Source organism: Symsagittifera roscoffensis, chromosome 8 (genome assembly GCF_963678635.1).
Source record: "Symsagittifera roscoffensis chromosome 8, txSymRosc1.1, whole genome shotgun sequence".
NCBI lineage: Eukaryota > Metazoa > Xenacoelomorpha > Acoela > Convolutidae > Symsagittifera > Symsagittifera roscoffensis.
Window position 1 is genome coordinate 14,932,116 of NC_087069.1, and position 14,231 is coordinate 14,946,346.

The 14,231-nt window shown below is 38.4% G+C and overlaps 1 protein-coding gene across 1 annotated transcript; it reads right to left on the reverse strand.

The window, feature by feature from the left end:
• Positions 1-58: 58 nt before the first annotated feature.
• On the reverse strand, positions 59-14,231 carry LOC134852821 (uncharacterized). The gene is made up of 6 exons (XM_063868641.1): positions 14,228-14,231; positions 5,042-5,268; positions 3,325-3,469; positions 2,564-2,825; positions 1,281-1,506; positions 59-818 (listed from the first exon to the last, which is right to left on the reverse strand). Exons 2-6 carry the CDS (start codon positions 5,200-5,202, stop codon positions 296-298), a joined length of 1,317 nt encoding a protein of 438 aa, XP_063724711.1. The 5' UTR covers positions 5,203-5,268; positions 14,228-14,231; the 3' UTR covers positions 59-295.

The following is a 14,231-nucleotide window of genomic DNA, read 5'->3' on the forward strand; positions in this document are numbered from 1 at the left end:
TACAGAAGTCAAGAATATACCAAAGACGCAAAGGATACAGAAAAAAGTTTAGGTAGAATAATTTAATTTGTCGATTATGGTTTTTCTACAAAACAGTAACACCCGGCATGAAATGAGCACCTGGGGGAAATTTGTGTAATAAATATCATTGAAAATAAATTAGGAAACTGGCATGAATGGATACGAAAAAAGTTAACTGCACAGTGCAAATGAAATAATGCAAACTTTTCATTTGAACGAACTCATAAACATTCAATAAATCGAACTCGTTTTTTCAAGGACGACACTCGTTTTTTCACCAATCGAGGAGAAACTCGAAACTTGTGGCACCTCCCACTTTCTGTTCACCCAGCTCTTCTGAAATCGTCAATTGAGGAGCAATAGTTTCATTATTACCAGACGATACTTTACTAACTTGTTCATCAGTAACACTATTACTACTAGTGCATGTTCCAGTTTCTTCTGCGATAGTAACGTCGTTAGATTGCACCATTGGAATTTCAGGCTTCTCGATATTTGCTGATTCTGCTAATTTTACAATCGGATGAAAGCTAGTTGCTCCAGTTGAATCATGATCAGTTTCAATGTCACTTGTAAGTGTCAAAGCCGAATCACACTTAGCCGACCCTTTGTTATTCAGCCTAATCGGAGACCTTTCGTTGCTTTCGTTAAGCATGCTCGTTTTGTCTTTGAGTTGTTTACCCGATAGAAGTGGCTTCTGTGACTTAAAAGATGCCGAGGAATTAGTCGAGATGCTGCTTGACGCTTCTATTGATGCTGTTTTGGACACAATGGTACTTGCAGTTGACAATCTAGCCCTAAAAAGGAGGCGTTACTTCAGTTGGTTTGGCTTAGAGATTTTTCAGTTAGTTCAGCTAGTCTTGAGTTTCAATTTCGAAACCTTTGATTCCTTTTTAATAGTGCGTCAAAATGGGTTTCCGAGATGATTTTACAAGTGTTTATGGCAAAAAAAGTGATATTTTTTTTACCAAAACATGAACGTTCCAAAATTTCTACAAAAGTAATTTCTACAACCAAATAATTAACCGACAAAAAAACTTTAACCAGCAAATAATTAATTACATAAGTAAACTGTGTCATTAGGCGTCGGAGCAAATCCCGCTCGAGCAATTTAATTTTTTTTTTCAATTTTAATTGCTCGATTTGAATTAATCTTTCTCATTTAAATTGAGTGGACTCATAATTTTACATGTAAATAAATTGATTTTAAATAGTTTAAATTTAAATCGACATCGCTGCTAATAAATAATGATGTTAACCTCAACATCGGAGACGTTTTTCCACCATTGCCCCCCGCTGTTGTCATCTGTTGTGGCGCCACACTCAAACTATTGGGATGTCTGCTCAGAGCAGGAGAAGAGGAAGTGGAGTTGGAGTGGTTCAGACTAGTGTGGGAGTGGGCAGAGGAAGGAGACACTAAGTGGATGTTCAGTCTGCTCTGGGCTCTCAGGGCTGGTCTGCTCACCCGTTTCTTCACATCTTCCCCTAATGAAAACACTTCTACTAAATGTTTATTTCCCATTCTTCCCCATATAAGATTATTATTTATTAAACGCTATACTTTTATTATCCATTTATAATATTTGATGAAGTCAAGTAAATTTGTCAAGTACTGGCATCGAAAAGAACGACCAAAAAACCGGAATAATTTTTTTTGAATAAATGCTGTGGGGATTTCCATTTTTATTTTACATAACTTCCTTGTATTACATTAAGTTGCCAGATTTACTTACTAAAGTTTTCCAAGAATTATAACAGAAAAATCTCAACAAATGAGTTTTCAATTTCTCCGATAAAGTAAATCTACTTCTCGCATTTTCCGTGGAAGCGCATTTCAAATTTTGGCGCCATAAAAACTGAAGGCTCTTCTTCCGACAAGTATAAACTAAAATTTTAAATCTAGAATCTAACGATGATTTGTTATATCAAATATCACATCAAGCCACACCAATAAGCCCACTCACATACATACACTGCAATTTATCCCAAAAAGTCTGTTTCTAAGATACAATAACCCAAAAGCACGTTTTGTTTTCTATAAACGAATTCACACTAAATTCCAAGTCTGAAAACAAGAACACTGATCACACATTTAGTTAACATACGGACACAAACATCGACACTAGACTGGGTAAATATCAGTTTAGTTGAATAAGTGTTACCATTATCTGCACGGACTGCATGCAGACTTTTCATTGTTGGTTAGAAGGAGGAGACGGGGTTGCTTTGAGGGGTGCTGAAAAGTTAGACATGGTTATGACAAGACTTAAGACGACGCAGTACAATTATCAGGACAACAACAGCACTACACTTCACAGATAGAACACCAACATGAATTAAGTTTTCAAAACCATTTAACAAACTAAGTAAAATGAACATAGTAAAGCGGGACCTTAGGTCAACTAAGAGTACTGCAACAGAAAAAAGAGCTCCAAAATTATTGCCATAAGTAACTCGACAAAATAACATACAATTTGAAACAAGATCTTATGATACATAAACATATTCAATTAAAAAAACGCAGTAGAGTAGTAATACGTACAAGCGACAGGGTCCTGCTTTCGATTCCTGGCCTCCTCGATAACTCTTTTTTTCATATCCGATAACTTCACAACCCTCTCTTCGTCCCCCTCATTTTTCGACTCTTTCACTTCCCCATTGTTTCCACTCCCTTCTGATTGTTTATTAGTTAATGTGTTGGAAGGCGCGGGCGACTTGTCTTTTTCGCATGTGAAGCTGAAGAAGGAGAACCCGTTTTGTGGGAAGAAAGAGAAAGGCGAGGAGAATTCGTCGACGAACTGAACCTGAAATACAAAAAAAAAATGCAAAAACGAACTAAAACTCACGATGCATGCGTTAATCAAAGCTTACTTAACTACTTATTTTACAAACATTTACATAACAGCAAAATAGAAATTCTAGAAATTTAAGCTTCATAGATATTTAGGCTTCCTAGAAATTTAAGCCCACATGCTCGATTAGCAAACGATACAAAAATTTAAAATATTAAGTCGCTGTTGAACGAATGGCCTTCTAACTGTCTCTCACAACACAACTTAACTATGAATATTCGTAAATTGCTTTTTTTGCTGCATTGTTTAATTTTTCATATCACTTTTCGTCGTGAAATTATGTTCCATTTGCCGGAAGAGGCCCTGCTTGGTTGAAAAATGCCAGCACCAACCAAAAAATAGATAACTCAAATTGAACTATCAGAAGATTTATATCAGATTTGTAATTTAGCTTTGCAGCAAACTTATCTCAATCATACTAATGAAAAGAGTTTCTGTAAAAAACTCTCACCATTTTGTTTTGTTGCTCCTGTTCGTGGCTGGATGCGATGCTCTCCAGGTTGGTGACACTGGAGGCTACTGAGGTCACTCCACTCATTCCACTCACTCGGTTTTGCTGTTGATCATTCGCGCCACGCCTCTTCCTCTGAATAAGTCTGAACAAACCAAGACACATGGAAAAAGTCGACCAGCTCAAGAATATCGCAAACAAAATTGGTTCACTTTTTTGAGCATTTTTCAACATTCAAATTTCGAAAAAAAATATTCATGAAGTTTAAACTCTTTAAACTTCAAATACTTTTTATTGTTGGCACTTGAAGAATGCTGGGTCATTAGATACCCTTTTTATTTCGCTGGATATCTAATATTTAAGTATATTTTCGGAGCTGAAAGCCATTCACGTTTATTAGCGATATTCGAAATTTTGTTATTACAGAGCGAAATTTTCGAACTAATTTTTGTTTAAGTAAAGAATTATGATTGAATTTAGCCTGAAGAAAAAAGTGCAAATGCGAAAAAAAATTTGAGCATGATTTTTCCTGAAGTACTTTTTCCTGAAAAAAAAACGAGCAAAAAAGAACGTCGTAATAAATGATAAATCATTTCGTTCAAAATTGCTAAACAGCTAAAAGCTTGGATAGCTTGTTGGCACGCATGAGACTATTCAGATAAGAGTAACAAAAAACAGCCAACCGTCAGTTCGAAAACATTTTGAATCTTTGCTCTAGTTTCAATCTATCGAGTTTCACTTTACATCTCGTTGATATTCAAGAAACTTATCTTTCTAATTTAAAAAAACTAACTCAAAATTGAGATGAATGGACTTTAAGACGATTCTTTAATTCCGCTAGAAGAGCCGATAAACGAAACCGTCTTTGAAATTAAGATCAATTCCCCTCTCGTCCCACCAATTGCACTTTCTTTAAATGAAAAATACAATCTGCCAGTCATTTAATAAATTAACCCACAGCAAGAGAAAACTGGGTCAAAGATATTTCTCTTATTCCGCTGAAAATTCACATAATGAGGTCTTAAATGAAATTCACGTCTTTTCTAGCTATTTAAACTTTTATAACTGCAGAGCGTAATTTGGCTTCTTTATTGTAAATGAATTTGAGTCATTGAGCGAGAAGAAAATTAAAACATTTCCTGAAAAAAATCAACACAGCTAATACAGGATCTTCACTGCGTTCATTGACACTTAATTCGTGATGTCATAAGAAAACACAAGCGTTTGCTTGTGTACTGAATCAAACTCATACCGCCATTAAAAAAATGTGCAACGTGCTTAACTATATCACATCTTCAGGAAAGCAAAAATAAACACCTAAATAAGTGAAAACTCAATTCGAAAACGTTCGAAACCATCGTAACCAGGAACGTAATCTTAAAATGATCCAATTTCAAAGCACCGTTTAGGAATGGCAGTTTCTGATAAAACTAACCCAATTTGAGAAAACTGGACTCCTTCACTGGATATCATTTCTTTATTAAGCTGTTGAATGCTACCAACAATTCACTTCAAAGCCAAAATTTTCGCGTCGAAATTTTTAAGCGTAATCAAAAAGAAAACAAAACAAATACAAATCATCACTACGTTAGGTAGCACTTTACAGATGGATATCAATCTTAACAACAGAGTCCATAGCGGTAATCCTTTTCAGAGTTAACTATCACTAAAAATAACCCCCCCCCCCTCAAGATTTCAAAAGTCATACTGCTTATACCTTTTAGCAGCATAGTCAGGCAGGCCGATCAGTCCACTGTCGAAAGCCACTGGATTAGGGAGGGCTGTGATTTTACAGCAAGATGTATCACCCCCGTCTATTGAATCCAGCCCCCCTTCTGTCGAAATACTGGGGCTGAGAGCTTCCATAACTTCCGTCATTTTCAAAAGAAAAGTTCCAACTTTCACTTTTCGGAGAAGCAAAAAAATGATGCCAAACTTATACCTGAAAACAAACTCGAGCTAGAGGATATGTGTGTGTTCTTTTAACTTTAAAAATTGTGTTCTTCTAACTTCTGTGTTCTTTTAACTTTAAAAAAATTGATTTTTCTATGCTACTCACACCCATGTTATTACACAAAAATCTGTCACACAATCTTTAAATGCATTCGATTATATAAGATGCACAATGAAAAAAAAAGTTAGCTGTTGCATAGCTTCAATTATGGAGTATGAGCCAGCGGCGAAAAAGGTAGAAACAGAAAAAAAAACTATGACACAGAGACGAAGCAAATGAAATATTAAAATATGCCTTGAAAATGCAAATCAGACTATGTAATTCCAACCTAGAACCTTTTAAGTCACATGATGTAACGGAATAAAAATTTAAAAAATTGCTCTGTACAAAAATAGAAATGTCATGACTTTCCACATCAGAAATCTCACACATTTTATCTCTGTTTTGTTATTTCAGAGCATGTTCAACTTTCGGCTTTTGAAGGTTGCCCATGTTTCCTAGAATGACGTCAAAGTTCGCTGTACAATCAATTTTTTTCTGAAATTGCCAATCATAAATTTCTTAGAAGACCTAAGAACGCTAAGATGATATTTTTACTTAAAATTTGAAAGTTAGTTACAAAAAAATATATACAATTTTTGGTATCTGAGGTTGATGCCATTTTTCCAATTGCCTCTTGGATTATTTTTGCGTGCGATCAGCGAAAGTCATTAAATCGGAAGATGTTATCTAATCGAAAAAACTTCAGGTTAATAACTTGTTTACAATAATCATGTAAAATACCATTACTGCTATTGTCAATTAGTAGTTAAAGATCATGATGTGTTTCAGATTTATGTAACGAGTTTTGTACTGTGGATGCGCGGTCAGGCTTCTATCTTCAACTCAGGGATGCGCTTCGTGATGTTGACTACATTCTCTAGAGTCTGAGCTTATCTTATCGTTAACAAAACTGAGTAATATTAGTGATTCATTTAGTCTTGTCTTTTCCGAGCTTGTTACTTTCTCTCGCTCCCTCAGTCATACTGTTTTTCTTCGCTTTTTTGTTTTCATTAGGAAAATATAATTTGACACTTTGCAATTCATCTAATTGGCATTGAAATGTAATCTATTTGACATCTAATTTATTTCCATTAAATTGGATGTGTAGCACTGTTGATTCTTCCCTGGCGGCTATTCATAAGGGGAAATAAGGGGAAACGGATCTCCGTGATTTTGTCGGATCCTACGTTGCACCTTCCTTCTCTCAGAGCTGCCGGACGTAACTTAACTTCCTTACTATGAATCAAAAACCGATGATGGAGTAAATATGTTGCGCGAAGCCAAAGCGAAACTGATTGACAACCCGCACCTGACCAAGATCGATCCATTGAATGATATCGCAAGACCAATCACGCACAACATGAAACTACTCAAACAGAGCCTTTTAGATATATTGGAAGAATATATACCACTGCGACGATCACTGATTCTGACAGTGATCGTGTTCTTTGGAAATTTACTACTGCACGCACTGGTGATGTACTTATACCACCGCTTCGCGATTTTCCGAAAACTAACACTAAAGTTTCTGAAGTCACAGGAGCGAAAGATACAACTCAAACCAGTCCTGTGAGTAGCCGGCGCTGACGGGAAGGACCTTTTTGTGCCACAGCTACCCATCATTCAAGCCTACCAGAGGATTGACTCAACTGGGTCTCAGTCTAGATTGCTTTTCATTAAGATTTGACCCACACTAAAAATTTAGTTTTTCTTGCTGTTTTCATTTTATTTCCATGAAACGACGTTTTCAACAAACGTTAACGGCTAGAAAAGATTAACAGGACAATGATTGCTTGCGTGTGTTGAAATACAGCGCGGTTCGGGAAAAAATATCATCTAGCCGTCATTCTTTGAACTGCAACAAGTTGGGACCTTAATTGGAAATTCTGTCACGCACTCCTGTAGCAATACATGAAGGCTAAAGTTAAAGTCTCCGAAAAGTAGTCCTCGACAGTGGTAGCACTAGAAGGGAAGGTGGCAAATGTCATTATTCAACTCGCTTTCCCTTCCCTCAGTTTCAGAACTTCTCAGCTATGGTCGCTCTCTGCTCTGAATTCGTCGAGCTATGTGACTCATCAGATTGTCAGGATGGCTAACTTGCCAATAGTTCAGGTACTTCAGAGGTACTTTCATTCAGAACAGGAGAGAAAACTACATAATAGTGATGTCGAAACAGTTTCTTCCTATTTCCTTCTATATTCAGTCATTGTCAGGGGATTATTGAACACTTCAGTTCTATTTTCTTACGCTTTCCCTTCTGCTGCTTTGAAAACTTAGTCCGACTCATCGGAGCTTTGTAACCGCGGTCTGCTTCGCGTAGTTATTTCGGATTTGTCTCCATTATCAATATATTTGATGGCTTTAACTTAATACATACTTAATTAGAATTTTCTGGTAGTTCTGTAGTTTTGCATTCCGACTAATGTGAACATCTCCAAATTGACCAACTCCCGGTTGAAGCTCTGATATGGAAGGTAGCAAGCTTCGCTGATAACTTGTATCCATTCCTCAAATACAGAACGCCCTACATTTTTGGGTGTTTTCTGCTCCGATTTTGACGAACTCTGTTTTATATATTTTATTTGGCTTTTTAACCATCAAGATACACCTTATACATCCGTTTGCTTATAATGTACCATCATTTGTTTTATAGTTTCTCCGTTGAAAAAATTTTTTCTTTTACTCCATTATATGGAAAAATGGTTGAAAGATAATTTACCGCGTCCGGAAAATAGAAATGAGAATAAGTCTACTTTTGCTTATAAAAAAGAGGAGTCTACTTAAGTTTCTCTAGCCGCCTAAGATTCTCAGCCAGTTTTTCTATGTCTTCCGTTTTTGTTTCTTCCCGGAAAATGGAATTTTGTTAGCATGCAATTATGATTTTACAGTTTAGCTCCCCGGAAAATAGCTCTACAGTTCAGCTCTCCTTTTAAATGGTCTGTTTTGGTACAAACGATACTTACAGGTTTTCCTTACTGATATCTTTTCGTTGGCTACAAAGTTTGTTAGTTGTATCGATCCTTGCGATTTCTACTTATCGAATCGACTTTTCATTGAAAAATTCAGGCTAGTAACGAATCCTTGGTTTTACCGATCGATTTTTGCTCTTTTTTCGATGTCTAGCCTTTCTGGTTGTTTGGGCTATGGCATTTGTGACTATGGGAACACAGCCTGAAGGAGTTGAACTCCCCAACCAGAGAAGACCACATAGGTTGTAATAATTGTCTGATAACATTAGACTGTAGGACTCAGTTGGTCAGCAAGTATATTAAAATCAGGTCGGACCTAGTTAGTTGTGACAAAATACGAGCGAAACGGATCTCCGTGATTTTGTCGGATTTTACGTTGCACCTTCCTTCTCTCAGAGCTGCCGGACGTAACTTAACTTCCTTACTATGAATCAAAAACCGATGATGGAGTAAATATGTTGCGCGAAGCCAAAGCGAAACTGATTGACAACCCGCACCTGACCAAGATCGATCCATTGAATGATATCGCAAGACCAATCACCACCATATAAGTACAGGATGATGTACTTATAAGGTGGTATAAGTACATCACCAGTGCGTGCAGTAGTAAATTTCCAAAGAACACGATCACTGTCAGAATCAGTGATCGTCGCAGTGGTATATATTCTTCCAATATATCTGAAAGGCTCTGTTTGAGTAGTTTCTTGTTGTGCGTGATTGGTCTTGCGATATCATTCAATGGATCGATCTTGGTCAGGTGCGGGTTGTCAATCAGTTTCGCTTTGGCTTCGCGCAACATATTTACTCCATCATCGGTTTTTAATTCATAGTAAGGGAGTTAAGTTACGTCCGGCAGCTCTGAGAGAAGGAAGGTGCAACGTAGGATCCGACAAAATCACGCAGATCCGTTTCGCTCGTATTTTGTCACAACTAACTAGGTCCGACCTGATTTTAATATACTTGCTGACCAACTGAGTCCTACAGTCTAATGTTATCAGACAATTATTACAACCTATGTGGTCTTCTCTGGTTGGGGAGTTCAACTCCTTCAGACTGTGTTCCCATAGTCACAAATGCCATAGCCCAAACAACCAGAAAAGCTAGACATCGAAAAAAGAGCAAAAATCGATCGGTAAAACCAAGGATACGTTACTAGCCTGAATTTTTCAATGAAAAGCCGATTCGATAAATAGAAATCGCAGGGATCGATACAACTAACAAACTTTTTAGCCAACGAAAAAATATCAGTAAGGAAAACCTGTAAGTATCGTTTGTACCAAAACAGACCATATGAAAGGAGAGCTGAACTGTAGAGCTATTTTCCGGGGAGCTAAACTGTAAAATCATAATTCCATGCTAACGAAATTCCATTTTCCGGGAAGAAACAAAAACGGAAGACGTAGAAAAACTGGCTGAGAATCTTACGCGGCTAGAGAAACTTAAGTAGACTCCTCTTTTTTATAAGCAAAACTAGACTCATTTCTATTTTCCGGACGCGGTAAATTATCTTTCAACCATTTTTCCATATAATGGAGTAAAAGAAAAAATTTTGTCAACGGAGAAACTATAAAACAAATGATGGTACATTATAGGCAAACGGATGTATAAGATGTATCTTGATGGTTAAAAAGCCAAAAAAAATATATAAAACTAAGTTCGTCAAAATCGGAGCAGAAAACACCCAAAATGTAGGGCGTTCTGTATTTGAGGAACGGATACAAGTTATCAGCGAAGCTCGCTACCTTCCATATCCGAACTTCAGCTAGGAGTTGATCAATTTGGAGATGTTAACATTAGTCGGAATGCAAAACTACAGAACAACCAGAAAATTCTAATTAAGTATGTATTAAGTTAAAGCCATCAAATATATTGATAATGGAGACAAATCCGAAATAACTACGCGAAGGGATTTAGAAGAAGCAGACCGCGGTTACAAAGCTCCGATGAGTCGGACTAAGTTTTCAAATCAGCAGAGGGGAAAGCGTAAGAAATTAGAACTGAAGTGTTCAATCTCCTGACAATGACTGAATATAGAAGGAAATAGAAAGAAACTGTTTCGACATCACTATAATGTATGATTAATGTAGTCTCCTGTTCTGAATGAAAGCACCTCTGAAGTACCTGAACTATTGGCAAGATAGCCATCGTGACAATCTGATGAGCCACATAGCTCGACGAATTCAGAGCAGAGAGCGACCATAGCTGAGAAGTTCTGAAACTGAGGGAAGTAAAGCGAGTTGATTAATGACATTTGCCACCTTCCCTTCTAGTGCTACCACTGTCGAGGACTACTTTTCGGAGACGTTAACTTTAGCCTTCATGTATTGCTACAGGAGCGCGTGACAGAATCTCCAATTAAGGTCCCAACTTGTTGCAGTTCAAAGAATGACGGCTAGATAATGTTTTTTTCCGAACCGCGCTGTATTTCAACACACGCAAGCAATCATTGTCCTGTTAACCTTTTCTAGCCGTTAACGTTAGTTGAAAACGTCGTTTCATGGAAATAAAATGAAAACAGCAAGAAAAATTAAATTTTTAGTGTGGGTCAAATCTTAATAAAATGCAATCTAGACTGAGACCCAGTTGAGTCAATCCTCTGGTAGGCTTGAATGATGGGTAGCTGTGGCACAAAAAAGCATATGCACAAAAAAATTAAAATCACTTCAATTGTTCTTCTTGAAGTTCTGATTCTTGATGTTTCTGCTTCTTTCGATCATTTATCTTTGTTGTCCATTCAAGATGAAGTAGTTTAAATTTTAATTTCTCTTAGTACAAAATAAAGTCACTGGTCATTTGTAAAAATTTGGGAATTACAAGTGTGAGGGGCTACATATTTAGGTGTCAATCAATTTAGTTGCTATCCACTATTATTTATATCCTTGAGAGTTTCTCATATTATTACTAAGTGTGAATTTGGTACCTGCCTGTCAGTCAGTCTAGGTCTGAATAGTCTGTTATTGTTGACCTCTAGTTCAGTGTCTTATTTATGCGAACTAGAAACAAGTTGAATTCAATCTTCAACCGTAGAGTTTTACTTACCCTTGGTATGGCGCAGCCGACAGATGGAGGGGGGAAAACCCCCTTGGAATTGTAGCATTCTGGTCTCCGAATCAGGCGGAGCCACAACTATTTTGGGAGCATTGGAAACAGAGATTCCATTGGGCAATGGTGGAAAGCCGATGGAAGAAGGTGAACGCACACTCATATCGAACCTGTACTTATGTCTAGGACACGAGGGACAGCGGGCCTTGTATAATCAGCATCCAAACTTAAATATGGAAGAAATACGATACCCAAGATTCTTAGATACATGTGAACTCTTTTCCAGAAAGAGCGAAATGAAACTTACGAAACGTACCAAATGTTGTCCAGGAAGCAAAAAGAAGGAGAGAGTTTGGAGTCGTTCTACGCAGAACTCAGCGGAATGGCAGCGAGATGCAACCTGGGTACCCAAGAACGGAAAATGGTGAGGAACATATTCATATTTAATACGCGGAATAGGGACGCGCAGAACGAGTTGTGCCGGGAAACAAAAACCACGGAGGACGCACTGAGGAGGCGACAAGTACGCAAAAACTTACAAGGGATGTGCGCCAGGCTCCACGGGAACTACTTACACAACCCCCGGGAGTTCTCTACAAATCAAAGCGGAACCGATCAGTAATATTCGTGGATCTAGGGGACGAGTACCAGAATCGGGGAGGATCCCGAACGCAAGAGCGCAGATGCCATAACTGTGACCAACCAAATTTCACTCCAGAACACCGACAACGGTGCCCAGCAAGAGCCGTCACATGCAATTTCTGCAAGAAAGTCGGGCACTTCGAGAAGACATGTCGGGGAAAGCGGCTGTCACGTAGGGACAACCAGTTGGACTAATCCAAGGGGATGAAACGTTCGATGAGGAAGATACTCCCTTGGATGACGTTGGGTCACAACATGCTGAAAACTCAGTAGGTTTCGTCAAGAGAGAACATCACAGCTGGTCATCGGAAAGTTCGTATGACATTATGGTTATGGCAATCAGACGCAAAAAGGAGACATTATTGAAAGTTGCCGGGCCTAAACTAAAAATCTAATTTAATGGACACCCAATGAACATTTGGATTGACAGCGGATCGCCTATATCCATACTAACACTTGACGACTTGAAGAAAACAGTGGGAAGAACGGGAATCAACTTGAAACAAAACGACAAGGAATATGACGAATTTCGGGACTACAGCAATAATCGGATCGAAATGTTGGGGAGAATGGAGGTAGAGTTAGCATCGAACGGATGGACAACAAAAGCGGAAGTCAGGGTCATCGGAGGGACCAGACCTTCAATCGTGGGACGTGACCTGATGGGGAAACTAGGACTACAGTTGATGCAAGCAGATCCAAGGGGAGCAGTGATTAATATCCAAGGGACGACGGACAGCACATGTGAGAAGGAGCAGGCTGGAAAATCGGAAGAAGAGCAAATGGACCCCTGGCAACAGTATTTTAGTAAGCTATTCCCAAAACTTTTTACTAGAATCGGAAAAATTAGAATTTACAAGGTCCAAGCGGAATTTTTTCAAAAACCTCGCACCGGTGCAGCAAAAGGGCCGGAGAGTGCCGGTAACTCTCCAAGACAAAGTGGATAAAGAGATCGATAAGCTACTAGCCCAGAGACACAGGAAAATTGCAGGAATGTTCGGATCGATATTTTGTTTCTCCAATTGTTATTACCGTCAAAAAGGACGGTTCCGTGAAATTAACGCTGGAATCTCGAGAATTTAATAAACAGGTCCATAAAAAACAAGTACCAAATGCCCAACATAGGAGAACTTGTAGATACAATAGGACAACTTATTTCCGAGATAAAACAATGGGAGGTGTACTTTACCACGATGGATTTAACGTACGCATATGGACAACTACTCAGTGAAGAAACAAGTGTGCATTGTAATTTCTCATTGGTGGCCGAACGGTCGACCCGAACGAACCGGTTTCGTACAGGAGTTTACGGGCTAACATCAATGCCAGCAGAGTTCCAACGGGTAATGGACTCAATTTTAAACGAATTCCCTCAAGCAAACGCTTCCATTGATGATATTTTGGTTACAACCAAGTGCACTGAAGTGGAACACATATCCTTGGTTGAAAAGATTCTTCGAAAATTAAATCGAGAAAACATCTCGCTAAAACTACCTAAGTGCGAGTTCGCAAAACGAGAATGCGAGTGGCTCGGTCATCGTATAAGAGAAACGGGAATAACGCCTTTGAAGCGTAAGACGTCGCCGATCGATGCATTAGCGGCTCCTAAATCAGTAACTCACTTAAAATCATTCATGGGCTCGATCTACAGCCTCCATAAATACTTACCGGCTATAGCAGAAATGTCAGCTCCCCTAAGGCCGCTCCTCAGCAAGAAAAGTGATTATAACTGGACCGCGGAGTGCGAAAATGCCTTTCAAAATGTTAAAATGGGGGTAGCAAACATGGTCGAATTAAAACACTTCGACATTCACGAAGACATAAGGGTTGTTTGTGATGCAAGTCACAATGGTCTTGGAGCAGTTTTGGAGCAATTGGGCACAGAAGGTTGGCGCCCAATCTCATTTGCATCACGATTTTTAAACACTGCCGAGAAAAAATACTCCACTAACGAGCTCGAAATACCGGCAGTTGTATGGGGGGCCGAAAACTTCCGAAACAACATACTAGGAAGACCTTTTACTGTAATAACAGACCATTAAGCTCTAATTTCACTACTCAACGGGAATAATAATAAAAAAAACTCTATTTTCAAGACTAACAAGATGGCTAGATAGACTTATTCCGTTTGACTTTGTCATAGAACATTAACCAGGTGCAAAGATCGGAATCGCGGATTATTTGTCAAGACACCCTAACGAACCCCCAAAACCTATAAGTCAGTACAATAACTTATTCACTGTCGCAAAACTAGATTT